General features: G+C 32.6%; 1 protein-coding gene and 1 long non-coding RNA gene across 4 annotated transcripts; one reads left to right on the forward strand and one right to left on the reverse strand.

The window, feature by feature from the left end:
* The first annotated feature begins 2635 nt into the window (after positions 1-2635).
* LOC143066457 (uncharacterized) lies at positions 2636-4575 on the forward strand. The gene is made up of 2 exons (XR_012975624.1): positions 2636-2816; positions 4299-4575. It is a non-coding gene; the product is annotated as an uncharacterized LOC143066457 (long non-coding RNA).
* Positions 4576-9384: 4809 nt separating this feature from the next.
* On the reverse strand, positions 9385-14771 carry LOC143068195 (uncharacterized). 3 transcript variants are annotated; one of them, XR_012976135.1, is made up of 4 exons: positions 14693-14771; positions 11924-12008; positions 11331-11426; positions 9385-9931 (listed from the first exon to the last, which is right to left on the reverse strand). XR_012976135.1 is itself a non-coding variant. In XM_076242056.1 (4 exons), exons 1-4 carry the CDS (start codon positions 14140-14142, stop codon positions 9903-9905), a joined length of 390 nt encoding a protein of 129 aa, XP_076098171.1. In that variant the 5' UTR covers positions 14143-14157; the 3' UTR covers positions 9385-9902. The 3 variants fall into 3 exon arrangements, 1 of the variants encoding a protein (XP_076098171.1); XR_012976136.1 differs by lacking the exon at positions 14693-14771 and adding an exon at positions 12701-12795; XM_076242056.1 differs by lacking the exon at positions 14693-14771 and adding an exon at positions 13963-14157.
* Between the last annotated feature and the right edge of the window lie 1715 nt (positions 14772-16486).

Genomic DNA, 16486 nt, shown 5'->3' on the forward strand with positions numbered 1-16486 from the left:
TGTGGTTCATAAGTGTTTCTCGTTTTTAAATAGATTAGACCATTGGTTTTCCCGTTCGAATGCTTTTACACTAGTCATTTTTGGATCCCGTTATAGCTTGCTGTGTGAGACAAGGCTCCGTTTTGACCTATAATGGTTTATTTTTACAAATTGCGACTTAGATTTAACATAGATAAATAAAATCGTATAATAAAAAGCAATGAATGAGGTTGTTATATTTGATATATGTCTTTTTGTGCTTCTCTGTTACATATTTGTTTGTTTTTATAGTGATTATGATTATAACACAATGTTGACTGATATACCCCTATTTTAGACATTTTCACCTATTATGTCTGTTTGTTTTGTTCGCGCATTGTTGTCAATATAAAGGAATCGGATGCGACTGTCATATTAGTGAGAGGTTTAGCTTGTAAGTTTAAAAATTGGTTCAATCCACCATTTTCTAAGTACCAAGTCGGGAAAAGACAGTTGTTATCCATTCGTTTGATGTGTTTAAGCTTTTAATTTTGTCATTTGATTAGGGACTTTCCGTTTTGAATTTTCCTCGGGGTTCACTAATTTTTTTATCTTTTTTTTTATAAAGAGTTGTCTCATTGACACTCGTACCAGATATTCCTATATCTATTATCTATTTCATAAATTCAAATAAACAGTCATTAAGTTACATGTACCAAAGAATTCTTATTTTGTATCTTTGCTATTAAAACAAAATATACTGCCAAAAAATCCTTTTATATCATGTATCCTAATTCAAGTATTAATAACTGTCTATCACAATACAGGAAAACCTTCATAAAAGATAAACGGTCAATATTAATAAACATGTCTAGCTAGATGTTTTTTTTTATAATTTTAATTGTTTTACCTTAGGGTAAATATGTGCCGAAAATGTATTCTTGTTATCATGTTTTAATATGAAATTTATTATTGATATCGGTTAGGAAGTTGAAACTATCAATGTTACTGACTCGATTATTATTTTTTAAAAAATCAGATAAGGTGCTGCTTCTTAAAAATATCAAATAAGGTGCTGCTTCTTAAAAAAATCAGATGAGGTGCTGCTTCTTAAAAATATCAGATAAGGTGCTGCTTCTTAAAAAAATCAGATAAGGTGCTGCTTCTAAAAAAATCAGATAAGGTGCTGCTTCTTAAAAAAATCAGATAAGGTGCTGCTTCTTAAAAAATCAGATAAGGTACTGCTTTTTTACAAAAAATCAGATAAGGTGCTGCTTCTTTACAAAAAATCAGATAAGGTGCTGCTTCTTAAAAAAAAATCAGATAAGGTGCTGCTTCTTTAAAAAAAATCAGATAAGGTGCTGTTTCTTAAAAAAATCAGATAAGGTGGTGCTTCTTAAAAAAATCAGATAAGGTGCTGCTTCTTAAAAATATCAGATAAGGTGCTGCTTCTCAAAAAAATCAGATAAGGTGCTGCTTCTTTAAAAAAATCAGATAAGGTGCTGCTTCTTAAAAAAATCAGATAAGGTGCTGCTTCTAAAAAATATCAGATAAGGTGCTGCTTCTTAAAAAAATCAGATAAGGTGCTGCTTCTTAAAAAAATCAGATAAGGTGCTGCTTCTTAAAAAAATCAGATAAGATGCTGCTTCTTAAAAAATCAGATGAGGTGCTGCTTCTTAAAAAAATCAGATAAGGTGCTGCTTCTTTAAACAAATCCAATAAGGTGCTGCTTCTTAAAAAAAAGGAGGGGTTGTTGAGATGGAAAAATAAAAATGTCCATTGTTTGAACGCTGCTGGCATGCCTGTACTTTTGAAAGAATATACATTTTCTATTTGGTGAAAAAGGAATATACATTTCCTTATTCGCGAATTTCAGCGTTGCTGAAGGTTCCGAAATATTTATGTTGTGTAATGTCCTAACACAGAATAAATGGGTTAAGTTCATTTTACGGGCTCATGTTCAAGACTGTTACAATCTTGTAATTAAAATGTGATATTCGGTACACAACTATGAGAAAACAAACAAAAAAAGTAAAATTCATTAATCAGTTCACCAAATTAGTGGTCTTCAATAATATTTTATAGAAATGTGATGACCATCTCTTGAATTACATGGATTCCCATTGATATCTTTTATCTGTTCAAATCGTCTTGTTAATCAAATTCTAAACAGAAATCAAAGGCGACATGGACAAATCCTGCATAATGAAAGTTTAGCTATTGCCTTTCTTTTTGATATGCTTAAAACACATTTTGTGTGTTTCCATACAAATTAATCACACTTCGTTCAAATAGTTCAAAGTACGTATGTACTCATTATCCGGTTAGCATGCTTTCATAGGCAATGCCATATGGACCAGACATATGTAGGTACATGTATATATATGTTAGAGTATACTAGAAATACACTGTTAATACAAATGGTTTATAGCCAATCACGCTGATTCTTGTTACAATTCACAATTCCGTGAGAAAATATTGTTAGGAAACTCCTATTGACTTAATTTTTTTTAACATTACGTCGGAAGAATTGGTTTAATCATTCATAAGTATACATGAAAAAATTCTGCATTTTTTGTCTGGACAATTAGTGGTTAACATAATAATTTCATTGTCTTCTGACAGTTATTTATATAGAAACAATTTAGATTATCTTGTAAAAGATGTTTACCACATGTAACGTTGCATCATGTTTGGTATTTTCCCTGAAATGACGTTTCATACTAAAATGTCATATGTAAATACTTCTTGTCAAAACTCATGATCGAGTAAGAAGTGAACAATGATTGTGAAATATTGTATTTTAATTGTCTTGAGTTTGGGATGTATAAATGGACAGTTTCAAAATATGTTACAACGTAAGTAATCTGTTTAGAATATACGCATGCTTAATATCAAGAACCTAATTGACATTATTGTATAATGGTAAATTTAAGAAGATATAGTTTTTTAAGTGAACACGTAAGTTAATATTTACAAACAATAATGTTTTTGGTGCAAATCATTAAAATAAAGTAAATGAAGAAAATGAGATGTAATGATTAATAAGACAACTCTTCACAAAAAGTAAAATCACAAAAATACTGAACTTCGAGGAAAATTCAAAACGGAAAGTCCCTAATCAATGGCAAAATCAAATGATAAAACACATCAAACGAATGGACAACAACTGTCATATTCCTGCCTTGGTACAGGCATTTTCCAATGTAGAAAAAGTTTGGATTGAACCTGGTTTCACAAGAGATCAAATGATATATAACAACTTTACATACATGTATTAAAGTTACCTTACGCCTTTCAACAATGAGCGAAACCGAAATCGCATATCAAGCTGTAAAAGACTCCGAAATGACACGTGTAAAGTATTATGACTATGTAGAAGCTGCTTAATTCTTATTGTCCTTGTGATATTTATTTAATGATGGGCGTACAAGAGGGACTCTATGGTCCGCAAATATTGGTAGGACGATAAGAACGGCGGTGCTGATTTCAATATTAAAGGACAAAATTCTATGCTAGAAAAAAAACTGTTATTAAAATAGAGGCGGCAGATGTACTGAGATGCCCAAACACAAAAGTCGAAGGAAACTGATATGACAAAAAACTAAAGAAGTTGCATTTAAAACTTAAGACTGAATAACACGAGTCCCACCAAAAACTGGGGGTGATCTATGATGCTCTCAAACATTAAACAGATCCTGTACTACTATTGGCACCCGTCGAGTTGCTCATATGGTTTATACAAACTCGTTGGTTAATTGGAACGTATGTGTGCTCATATGTAAATCTCCGTATGAAATCTTACTAACTTTTCGATTCAATATTCTAGGGAATTATGTATATGCTTTCAGTACCAATGTATGCATAGTCTAGGATGCACTAATACACTGATGGTCAGTTATAAAATCACTCTTTCCCCTTAAGATCATGCAGATGATAAGAAAATTAGGAATATATATTCATAATGTACAATCTAAAACTCATAATGTTTATATGATGTGTAAGAAGAATTGACACTTATTATAGACAAAACCACGGGAACATCAGAAATGATCTTAGTTGTTGTCGCTTTGACACAATCCCCACTTCCATTTTCAATTTTCTTACTGAACAAAATGAGACATGAAACTCATTTACCGACCACACACGTAGACAAAAAAAACAACTTTAAAAACAAGTCAATAAAATTCTCTTTTTGCCTTAGTAGAATAATCAGCAATTATGTGCCATTTAGTCTATGTCTGCTCTCGAGTCGCCGACCCGTTGATTTATATCGCAACATTTATTTCTTCTACAATAAAATTATAAAAGATAATTGAAAATTACATTCTTTACTTCAGGACAAGGAACTAATTCTAAACCAACAGTGTTCCCGCCCCCTGTTTTGACATACCTTCTATTCCATGATTACACTTATGAAGACGATGAGAATGGTTTTAACAATATTTACGGACAACTATTCTACAACATATGGCTTCAGTCATTATTTGACAACTATTATTGATATCTAAGCTGCCATTTACTTCGTGTGCAATGTGTTCATTCGTTGGGTCAATAAATTCCAAAGACGTTCAACATCAGGGAAATGTTAATTCAATAAACTATTATATGATTGTCTTAACTTTTTTACAATTTTTTGTACATTTCATATAGTTACAAAGTTTATATTTTGTTTTGTACTGTTTATAATCATAAAAATGCATTGAAAGGTAAGTTGGGCGCATACATTTACATAAATTTTGATTCAAGAATTAACTAAATTAGTAGCATCATTTTATTACAAAGGTTTGAATCAAGATAAATGACAAAAATTGGATGTCAGCGTTTGTATTTTAGATGCAGCGAAATTGGGCACATAGACAAGGTAAGTTAATACGTGCTTAGTCAAAATATCACTTCCGAAATGAAACAATCGGTAAATTTTCGGAACCGATCAGAGGTCAACCAATTTTTGAAAGCGATCGTAAGTCGTAAGTTATGTCAATTTTTGTCCCCCTCATAACTCTGTGGGGAATTTTTGTGTAAGGAACACTTCCTTGTTCATGATATCCAAATATGGTGAAGATGCACAAGTGCGACGTGTTAGTTTGGATATATACACACAATAAGAAGGGAAGGACGTATGATATAGATGAGAATGGAGCAGTTAACCACAGGTAGACATCATCTCGTTTGTTATAGGTTCTAGCTTGAAGACCACCTGTGTTAATATCGAGGAAAATTTCAAGATATGGAACGGACCCCTAGTTTTGTTATAATATCATTTATCTCAAATTCACTAGGAAATATGAGATGTACTCACTCACTAAAATTGTGGTTAATATTGACTGACAGAACACCGTACATATTAGTGTTGCCAAATCGAAAAGTTAAGACTAACCGGTTACTCGGATAATTGTTCGACCGATTAACCGGTTAACCGGCAGTTTAAATTCATATTTTTAAACAATCTAATTAAAAACCGATCTCTCATCGCTCCTGTTTCTGATATGTCGCGTGGGAGATCTAACGAAACCGGCTTTGAGGTCACATGTGAGTGAACTAAAAGTTATGAATTTATAATGATATGCAAATGAGTTGACGACCTATTAATAAGCCAATCAAAAAAGTTTACGAATTATTTTGACTGACGATTTTGTCGTAAATAAAATGAGTTACATCCCTTTACCTTACGTTAAACTTCCAAGATCGTGGAAGACTCAATTTCATTGGTCGAAAAAGACACACCTACGAGGTCACTCACATGTGACCTCAAAGCGGGTTTCGTTAGATCTCCCACGCGACATATCAGAAAACGGGAGCTATGAGAGATCGGTTTTTAATTAGATTGATTTTTAAACCTTATATTATATATGATGATGCTAGATAATTATCCTTTTTGACTTGGAGATTGTCTTATTTGAATTCTGCTTCAATAGTACAAATTAAATCAAATCATCAAGAAGGGGTGCATAATTAATACATATTATAATAACAGCTGTTTGTAGAAATATCTACCCGCCAAACCCAACAAACATGTAGACAATTAAAGTTGTTAGCATTTTAGTATATGATCTACGGTGAATTCGTTGTTCGGTAGTCATAACTCTTCGCACATTTAAATGTATGTGTTTTAATAGTCTCAAAAATGTAGACACAGCTCTGTTTAATGAAGTCGATCTTGCAAAATTTTAAATATTGTGATTGAAGTTGGTAGAGAGTATATCTTTAGAATTTTAGGAATTGAAAGGAGTTGAGACTTTTTATCGGTACTAAGGGGGTATTACAAGTTAATGTACCATTGCAACAACTAGAATTGATCCGTGGATGGATTGTTGTAAGGCGAAATATTGGCCCCTATCTAATACATTCTTATTTCCTGTCTTAATAGAGTTTCCCGCCCTTATTGTTTTTGTCCTGGTATCTATGATGCGTTATTTGTACCGATAAAACAACAGTATTAAAGAGGCAAATTACATTGTTAGATTAAGGGAACAGTATTATACCGGTGTTCTTAAATCTTTAAAAAAAATCCAGGTTACAAACCAAAAACGGAAACACATCAACTATAAGAAGAAAACAAAAGAACAATAGGAACATCGAAGTGCATCAAAAACAAACGTCAATACACATAGAAACGAACTATTTGTTAACAACTGCCATATTCCTGACTCGGTGACTCGGTACATGATATTTTAAGAAAAGATGGTGGGTTGCACCTGGTTTCATGGCATGCCAATTATGACAATGTTAACATTGTATGTGTAAAAATACAGTTTTTTATCTAGTATCTTTTTGAAAATTTGGTGCTTACTTTTTATCTTCTCTCTTAACTTGGAGATTTTCAACTTGTTGCCTTTTGTTGGCTGTTGTTCGTGTGTTTCTTTGTCAATTGTGTTCTCCAATTTATTTATATTGTAGTCCTGTGGTGTTGAGTTGTCATCTTAATGTTATATTTCACATGGCTATAAAAGGCGAGGTTTGGCATGCCACAAAACCAGGTTCAACCCGCCATTTTTTTCTTTAAAAATGTCCTGTACCAAGTCAGGAATATGGCCATTTTTATATTATAGTTCGTTTCTGTATGTGTTACATTTTAACGTTGCGTCGTTTGTTTTCTCTTATTTTTTAGTGTAAATTCACATTGCGATAAGACGTGTCACGGTACTTGTCTATCCCAAATTCATGTATTTGGTTTTGATGTTATATTTGTTATTCTCGTGGGATTTTGTCTGTTGCTTGGTCCGTTTCTGTGTGTGTGTTACATTGTAGTATTGTGTCGTTGTTCTCCTCTTATATTTAATGCGTTTCCCTCAGTTTTAGTTTGTTACCCCGATTTTGTTTTTTGTCCATGGATATATGAGTTTGAACATCGGTATACTACTGTTGCCTTTATTTAACTTAATATATATCAAAATTGAGCCGAATGTTTAGCCTCCATATATGTTGATTGAACAGTTAGGGTGTTTGGTTACGGTCTTATTTTACGATTTTATTTGTAAAAAAATACTTCTTCGTTTTATGCTGTTTTATGTATTTACAAAAATATATAAAGGTTTTTCAAAGCTAAGAATTTATCAGCTCCCTTCAAAATTATCTTTCAATGCAAAGAACACTTTCAATATTTTAAAGGACCCATATCGTTTTAGCTAGCCAAAAAAAAAAACCAGGTTTATACATATTGAGCGTATTGTTATGCGTTTACTTTTCTACATTGGCTAGAGGTATAGGGGGAGGGTTGAGATCTCATTAACATGTTTAACCCCGACGCATTTTTGCGCCTGTCCCAAGTCAGGAGCCTCTGGCCTCTGTTAATCTTGTATTATCTTTAATTTTAGTTTCTTGTTTCTGGCGTACTAAATTATAATCCTGGTACCTTTGATAACTATTTACACCACTGGGTCGATGCCACTGCTGGTGGACGTTTCGTCCCCGAGGGTATCACCAGCCCAGTAGTCAACACTTCGGTGTTGACATGAATATCAATAATGTGGTCATTTTAATAAATTTCCTGTTACAAAACTTTGAATTTTTCGAAAAACTAAGGATTTTCTTATCCCAGGCATTGATTACCTTAGCCGTATTTGGCACAACTTTTTGGAATTTTGGATCCTCAATGCTCTTCAACTTTGTACTTGTTTGGCTTTATAAATATTTTGATATGAGTGTCACTGATGAGTCTTTTGAAGACGAAACGCGCGTCTGGCGTACTAAATTATAATCCTGGTACCTTTGATAACTATTGGAGTTAAGTATGGCGTTCATTATCACTGAACTAGTATATATATTTGTTTAGGGGCCAGCTGAAGGACGCCCCCGGGTGCGGGAATTTCTCGCTGCATTGAAGACCTGTTAGTCACCTTCTGCTGTTGTCTATTATATGGTCGGGTTGTTGTCTCTTTGACACATTCCCCATTTCCATTCTCAATTTTATTAATCTACTATTTTCTACATAAGAAAATGTCTGTACCTAGTTAGGAATATGACAGCTGTTCTCCGTTCGTTTGATGTGTTTGAGATTTTAATTTTGCCATTTGATTAGAGACTTTCCGTTTTGATATTTCCTCGGAGTTCAGTATTTTTGTGATTTAACTTCTTATTGCACTTTGGAAACTAACTTCCAGTTTCGGAGACTTTGAGTCTTTCGATGTTCCATTATATCCTTTTGGTATTTAGAATATTACTGCTTCTGTGCTCAAAATGCTTAACCATATTGTTCTTGGTTGGTTTATTTTATTCCACAAACACCGATTTATGCAACATACTGAACAAATGTTTTACTACTGTAGACATATGTCATGCATACTAGTCTAGGCCGATTGTTTATCATTTGTAAAATAATCATTTCATTATATACAATTATTTATGTTTCTCTGAACTGTTTGGTCCAAAATATCTCGACTAATTTTTCACGTTCTGCTTTTTTGCTACAAAATTTGATAACGTAAATGTGCAGGTTTAACATTATTGTGCTAAATTTGATACAAATTATATTCTTATAATGGTGTTAGTCCTGTGTGACCACGTGTTATTCGATGGAGAATATCGTACATAAAATTGTTACATGTTAAGAAGAATGAGTCTTTAACCGGCAGAACGCTTTCTTGGAATACAAATTTTTAAGCCAAGTATCAAAGATAAAATTAGTTTCAAGTACTGGGTCGATACCACATCTGGTGGAGGTTTCCTCCCCAAAGGCTTGACCACCCCAGTAATTAGCACTTCTGTGTTGACATGAGATTTCATTGATATGAACATAATAAATTGTTGACAAAACTTTTTTTGAAATACTTAAGAATTTCTATCTTAGCTGCATTTGCTGCCTTAGCTGCATTTGACAAACCTTTTAGAAATTTCGGCTTATGGGCTTTTTTTATTCGAGTGTCGCTGGTGTTTTATTCTAGGACAAACAAAACGCGCGTCTTGTGTCCAAAATTGAAAGCCTGGTATCTGTCATGAGTTTAATTATACACATTGTGTAGTTGTGGTAAACACAATAATACTATGTCAAATGAGTTTTCGACATTTCAGTAAAGTATATCTAAAAGCGTCAGTGTTTTAGAGCATACTATGCAAATTTTGTTTATAAATACAAAGGGAATTGAATTATTGAATTATAAACGGAGAATGACAACACATAATAACAACAATAAAATATGGTAATTGAACTATGAATTATGAATCTCATTAGCTACATAAAGACATGTACATATGTTGGTAAGCTCTTAACTGTCATGAAAAAAACTATAAATGTATAAGCTGATAAACAAGAAGGATTTTTTTTCTATAAAAAAGTTTTTTATATGTCTTTTTTTTACATCAAAAAGTTTTATCACATTCCGGAAATACAATGGTATTCATCTCTAAAAAAATCCACATAATAGCTAAGTTATTGAATCACACAAGCTCACTAAAAACTTTTCTGGCCAGTTCTGATTCTTGTCCATGTTTCTCAAAGTCCTTTACTATGCATCAGACCAAATTTCGTTGCGATCTGTAAAAAAAAAGGAGAAGTTTAATAGAAATTCTAGAAATTTTGTTGAATTCACATTGATTATTTTTCGAAACTCAACCAAGTGCAAGTCATGCTGAAGATAACAAACGTTAACATTTAGCCTAAAGTCTGCAGATTAGGCAACCAAATGAAGACAAAAGTCTACTTAGTCTTAGTCCAGTCTTTGTGCGAAATACATCAACCGTAAATGATATTAATAGATTTTATACAGTTCTTGCACTCGATTCATTTTTTGATTTACCTTCATCAAAAATGCAACAAGATCTAATGACACAGCCGGATTTATTGAAAGACCGTTTCATTTTATTAAGCTCGACAATGTTTTTAGTGCAGCCTATAAGGTGTAGAACAATTATTGGCCTCAAAGGCGACAAATTGACCCTGTTAACTATACTGTTTTTTTTTCAGATAATATATGTCATGTTTATTTGGTCAATTACTTGTCTAACCGTTAACACGTATGTTCGCCCAATGTATCACTGATACACTAATGCACGTGATCAGTTTATAGTAAACAAGTACATTTATATGTTGAAAACAGCACATTGTTTCCCAATCTTAAAGGTCATACGAACATAGGATTAACATGAATTAATGTGGAGTTACTGTTTGGTATAATGCAAACCTAAAGCTTCGTCCTTTATCCACATGTGAAGCAGGATCTGCTTACCCTTCCGGAGCACCCGAGATCACCCCTAGTTTTTTGGTGGGGTTCGTGTTGTTTATTCTTTAGTTTTCTATGTTGTTTCGTGTGTGCTGTTGTATGTTTGTCTTTTTCATTTTTAGCCATGGCGTTGTCAGTTTGTTTTAGATTTATGAATTTGACTGTCCCTTTTGGTATCTTTCGTCCCTCTTTTACCATGTCTAAACACTCGCTAAATCGTCTATCGACAAAAAATTTCTATTTTACAACAATTTACTTCAAAATTCACTTTGGCCAAAGATAATCACTTTTCAGCTTTTTAATCTCGTTTTTCGCCTTTCGAAGTCCATAGGAGATTTAATGCTAACGTCTGACATCTATGAGGTAAACATTCTGTTTTTGATTTTTTTTTAAATGTGTGTGTCCTTGAAATGAAATAAGGTGAACCCCATTGCAATGTTCTAAATAAAAGCTTATTTAAAGGTAGTGCATTTCCATTTAGTCAGAAACGCAGCAGCGATTATTTTAGTCAAAGATATGTTCAAACAAGTTTTACAATGCACTGCATCAAAACTCAAAATTGAGAATGGAAACGAAGAATATTTCAAAGTCAACACACCGCTTAATGAGCCGAAAACAGCCCAATGCCACCAATGGGTCTTCAAAACAGCGTGACATTCCCGCACCCGGATTCAGATTCAGCTTGCCCCTAAACATTTATGGATAATAGCTTACCTCCGGCGTCCTTGTAGTAGTTGTTTGATCCACCATAATAATTATATGATCTGTAAGAAGGGTAGTAACTCCGTCGGTAATATGGTCTACGGTAAACTGAAATAAAAATAAAGATTTATATATTCAATGAGATACATCATTTTTGAAATGTTTTAGAGCTTGACATATCGTAAAGACACATTATTTTACAGAAGTTGATCTATAAAAAGTTAAATAACAAAAATTGAACTCCGGGGAAAATTCGAAACGGAAAGTCCCTAATCAAATGACAAAAATTAAAAGCACAAACGCATCAACTGCCATATCCCTTACTTGTTACAGGTAATTTCTTATTTAGAAAGTGGTTGATTGAACCTGGTCCTCTCACTATGGCAGTCGCATCAAATTCCATTATATTGACAACGATGCGTGAATAAAACAAACAGACATAACACGCAAAAATGTCAATATAGGGGTACAGCAGTCAACACCGTGTCACAATCTTAATCACAAAAAAAACAATGTTAGGGTCTGTGGGTTGCTGTCTTATTTACTTTCTACGCATTTGTTATATTTAATCATAAAAAACTATATTAAGTTAAAATTGTACTTACAAAAGAATCTTGCATATCCACTTGCTACAAGAGTCAACAGAATCAAAATGATGGCCAATCGCATTTTGGTGATAATTTTGATTGTCTGAAATTAGATAAACATTAATTTGGTTTACACAACTTGAACTCATTGATGAATTATACTACAAATGGTACGATTTCAACAAACTATTGAGTTAATACTGATTTAAAGTAGATCGCTTTATATTCACCTAACAAAACCAAAACCGCAGGAACAATGTTTTTATTGCTGTTGTACATCCCAAAGTCACAGTAAAAGTCCAAACTTCACAGCTTTTTCAAGCCCCAGTTTAAGCAGATTTTGTTTATCAATGCTGATTATCATAAAACTGTGTCTTAGAAAACGGCTTGGGTAATCTCAATAATTAACACATTATAATAGACAATGACATAAAATGCATAAATATTGAAATTGTGTCATTGTAAAGTAAATTTTAAATCAAGACACAAAATAGATAAACAAAAATAATGTACTACCATTAGTTCTTTCAGCTTTGATCATTGACTGTCATTTATCTTTTATTTTCGAACTACCTTTGAATTAATTATACGAAGATAAAAGATTACGCACATACACTTGAAATTTGATTATATTCTTTCGAATAGATACGAGTATTCTAAAATTCACTTTGTCTGCAATGCTATTATAATCCTTTGTAAATGGTATTATATTAGAAGTAAAAAAAAAAGAGTTAATAGAATAAATATTTATGCTCAGAACTAAATGTCATAAAAATATAAAATGGAAGCCGTTACCTTCCTCTTGTCCTGTGGATATTAAACTTCAACGAAGCAAACTCTTACTTATAACCAATACTAAATTTAGAACCATGTAACTGATCCCACACTATTTGTAGTTAGATGAATAATCTAATTCTAGTACCTTTTCGGTAGTAAAGTGGGACAAATATAGAAACCCATAAATTTATCGTTAACGACGCCAGAATAAAGAACAATTATTGCACTTAACAAAACATAACCATTTAAATAGTGACAACTGACACCAAAAATAACAAATATTTTGGACAGCAATCCGCAAAAGCATTCATAACATTAATAAAATGTCAACTTTTGTTGTATAGAGACTAGATCATCATAACTTCCAAGTAGTTTATATAATGGTTTTAAACTTAAAATACATACAATTTTTTAAGAACTTAAATTATGACAGTTACAGTAGTAAATATTTAAGGCTATGGTATTTAAAACGGTAATGGGTAATAGTTCACTTGAACCCTAAAAGTCAACGTGAAAGCAGGCAAAAACAGGAATAAAATAATAATGACCAGGGTAAAAACAGACAAAAATGGGAGAACAAATAATCACAGCCAAGTGCAAGAAGACAAAAACAGGAATGAATTAATCATGAGCAGGGTAAAAACAGAACAAAATGGGAGAACAAATAATCACAGCCAAGTGCAAGGAGACAAAAAAAATCAAAGGCCAGGTACAAAAAGACAAAAGGGAGAACAAACAATCAAAGCAAGGTATAAAAAGACAAAAATAAAAGAACAAACAACCATGGACAAATACAAACAGGCATTCTAGTTATACACTGATCAAAATGAGATAAGGCGAAAGAGCATGAACACCAACGGAATGAGATCATGTGTATCAATATGTCACGCTTCTGCTGCAATGGGTGCATTACTTGTCTCATGAATAAAATTGAAGGTAGACCAAGTCCATAAAGCAAGTTCCAAAGATAGATCATAACACAACAAGTAGCAACATCAGATTTACATTATGGTAAATATGGGATATATTATATTCCCGTGCTTGCATTTCCTAGCATGATTTTCTTGATAGAGGGTTGCTGCTCACAAGGAAGCTATTTAACCAAGAGTTCCAAATGGTGAAGTTGAAATCATCCCTTCGTAAATTTTACGGACACCATCACGAGTTGGTTGATCGTTATGGAATAACCGTTTCACAAATGATATCGGATATGTTCCTTACGTCGTAACAAAAATCCCCTTCCCTTTCATGAATGTGACCTACCGAATTAGACTATTTACCGGATTTGTTATCACATAAGCAACACGATTTGTGCCACATGTGGAGCAGGATCTGCTTACACTTCCGGAGCACCTGAGATCACCCCTAGTTTTTTGGTGGGGTTCGTGTTGTTTTTTCTTTAGTTTTCTATGTTGTGTCATGTGTGCTGTTGTTTGTTTGTCTTTTTCATTTTTAGCCATGGCGTTGTCAGTTTGTTTTAGATTTATGAGTTTGACTGTCCCTTTGGTATCTTTCGTCCCTCTTTTATAATGTATCTCATCTTTGATAAAAAAAAAAAAGGAAGACATTTCAAAAAGAGTACTACCATCGATTGATCGAAAGAAATCAGTTCAAAGACTAAGTGTTGTATCTCAGCATTGTTTCAGTCGTCACGATGTCTTTCACACATACAACTATTGATGCATTTTGATTTATTTCGAAGTTTGGTGTGAATCGAAAGAAACTTAAAGCAAAAGGTAAATTTTATAAAGTTTCAAATCGTAACAAGTTATCTAATGTATAATGTACCCAGAATATATGAAACAAACCATACAAACAAACACACACACACACCATAATAGAAAAATCAAAAACAAAATTAATTAATACAAAAATCAAATAAAAAATTCATAGTATCATTTTGTAAAATGAGATAAAGCAATGAATCGAATACATTGTATTTTTAAACAAAAGAAACGAAAAGGGTCGATTGTGCGAATCATATTTATGAACAAATGGAAACACATTTACCTGCCTCTTGTCCTGTGAGTATCAGTGGAAAGGAAAAGCATTTTTATACATTTTTATATAAGATCATGCATGGAGGAAGTATGCATAATAAATAAATATAAATGTCAGATTGTTATACTACAATCAATAATTTTATCTGTACATAAAAAAATAAGAATATAAAAACCTACACCAAACAACTGTTTTTACTTTTTGACAACATGAATACGACTAAAGGCTTTATGTTAACACATAAGTGGCTAATTGTAATATAGAGCAGTTGACCATTACTATTGAATCGTCATGAAAACAACAAAAAAGCATAAAAATCGTGTAAAAATCATCAGTTTTTTGTCAAGCAATAATATAAAGACATTTCTCTAAATGGGTCAATATGTTTGTCTTGTAAGATCAAACTATTAACTTGGGCTATCATACAATATTTTATAGTATTGGTAACTACTGAAGTACTGAAGTACTGAACATCGGATAACCGCAAGTTCTGCTGGATGGTCATAAAAAATCATATCTCTATACGTGAAAGTACATAGATATCCATTTTTGGGGGAGAAAAGTTTTTGTGTGAATGATGAATAAATGACAGGGCTAGTATCCACGTAATTATACAAAATACGTTCGGTTATCAGTCAAAAGCGCAAGGAAATTTCGTTCTAAACATTAAAAACTAAATAGTATGAAATTCAAAACAGTGTAGCTGTGGCCATTGATTGACCCATCAAAATCATCCATTGACTGGGACAATTTACGTGAACGTTTGTCTGTAACAACCACTGTTCATGACGTACCTACGATAGACATTTAAACTGTGGGGTCAACAAAGGTTTCTTAACGCCTTTTAATTATAAAATAATTCGAAAAATTAATCAGGAATAACCTTTGTGTTTTGATTTATATAATTGATATAAATCAAAATATCGTGTTATTTCTGATTAATTTTTCGAATTACTTTATTTAGGTGTTGAGAACCTTTGGTGACCCCATAGTTTAAGTGTCTTTAAAAAGTACACAGTGAGCATTGGTCGTTACATACAAACGTTCACCTAAATTGTCCCAGTCAATGAATGATTTTAATGTGTCAATCAATGGCCACAGCTACACTGTTTTGAATTTCATACTAATATGTCACACTCTTCGAAAGCGTATTTCTTTGTCTTTGATTGACATTGATATAGGAAGATGTGGTGTGAGTGCCAATGAGACAACTCTATATGTTCTAAATCAAAATACTTGATGTGAAAACTGAAACTGCAAATTTGTGTAGATCCGTTTCTGTAAAAGAAAAGCTTGTATACGTAGACAATGATTGAATAAAAAGCTTCTACTCAACATCATTAGATTCAAACTACATAGTTTTGAATATTCAAGCATTCTATACGGGCGTGTTTAGAATGATATTCAAAACAGTGTGGCTGTGGCCATTGATTGACACATTAAATTCATCCATTGACTGGGACAATTTACGTGAACGTTTGTCTGTAACGACCACTGTTCACGACGTACCTACGATAGACATTTAAACTGTGGGGTCACCAAAGGTTTCTTAACGCCTTTAATTATAAAATAATTCGAAAAATTAATCAGGAATAACCTTTATGTTTTGATTTATATAATTGATATAAATCAAAACATCGTGTTATTTCTGATTAATTTTTCGAATTACTTTATTAAGGTGTTGAGAACCTTTGGTGACCCCATAGTTTAAGTGTCTTTAAAAAGTACATAGTGAGCAGTGGTCGTTACATACAAACGTTCACCTAAATTGTCCCAGTCAATGGATGAATTTAATGTCTCAAT

This window comes from Mytilus galloprovincialis, chromosome 3, assembly GCF_965363235.1.
Source record: "Mytilus galloprovincialis chromosome 3, xbMytGall1.hap1.1, whole genome shotgun sequence".
NCBI classification, from domain to species: domain Eukaryota; kingdom Metazoa; phylum Mollusca; class Bivalvia; order Mytilida; family Mytilidae; genus Mytilus; species Mytilus galloprovincialis.

What these genes read in the sequence shown, in the direction of transcription:
- LOC143068195 (XM_076242056.1), bottom strand. Translation starts at nt 14,142, where the DNA reads ATGGCTAAAAATGAAAAAGACAAACAAACAACAGCACACATGACACAA. An exon ending in TGGATATGCAAGATTCTTTT is followed by an intron (nt 11,427 to 11,923) that starts GTAAGTACAATT and finishes TTTTTATTTCAG; the next exon opens with TTTACCGTAGACCATATTAC. An exon ending in CTACTACAAGGACGCCGGAG is followed by an intron (nt 9,932 to 11,330) that starts GTAAGCTATTAT and finishes TTTTTTTTACAG; the next exon opens with ATCGCAACGAAATTTGGTCT.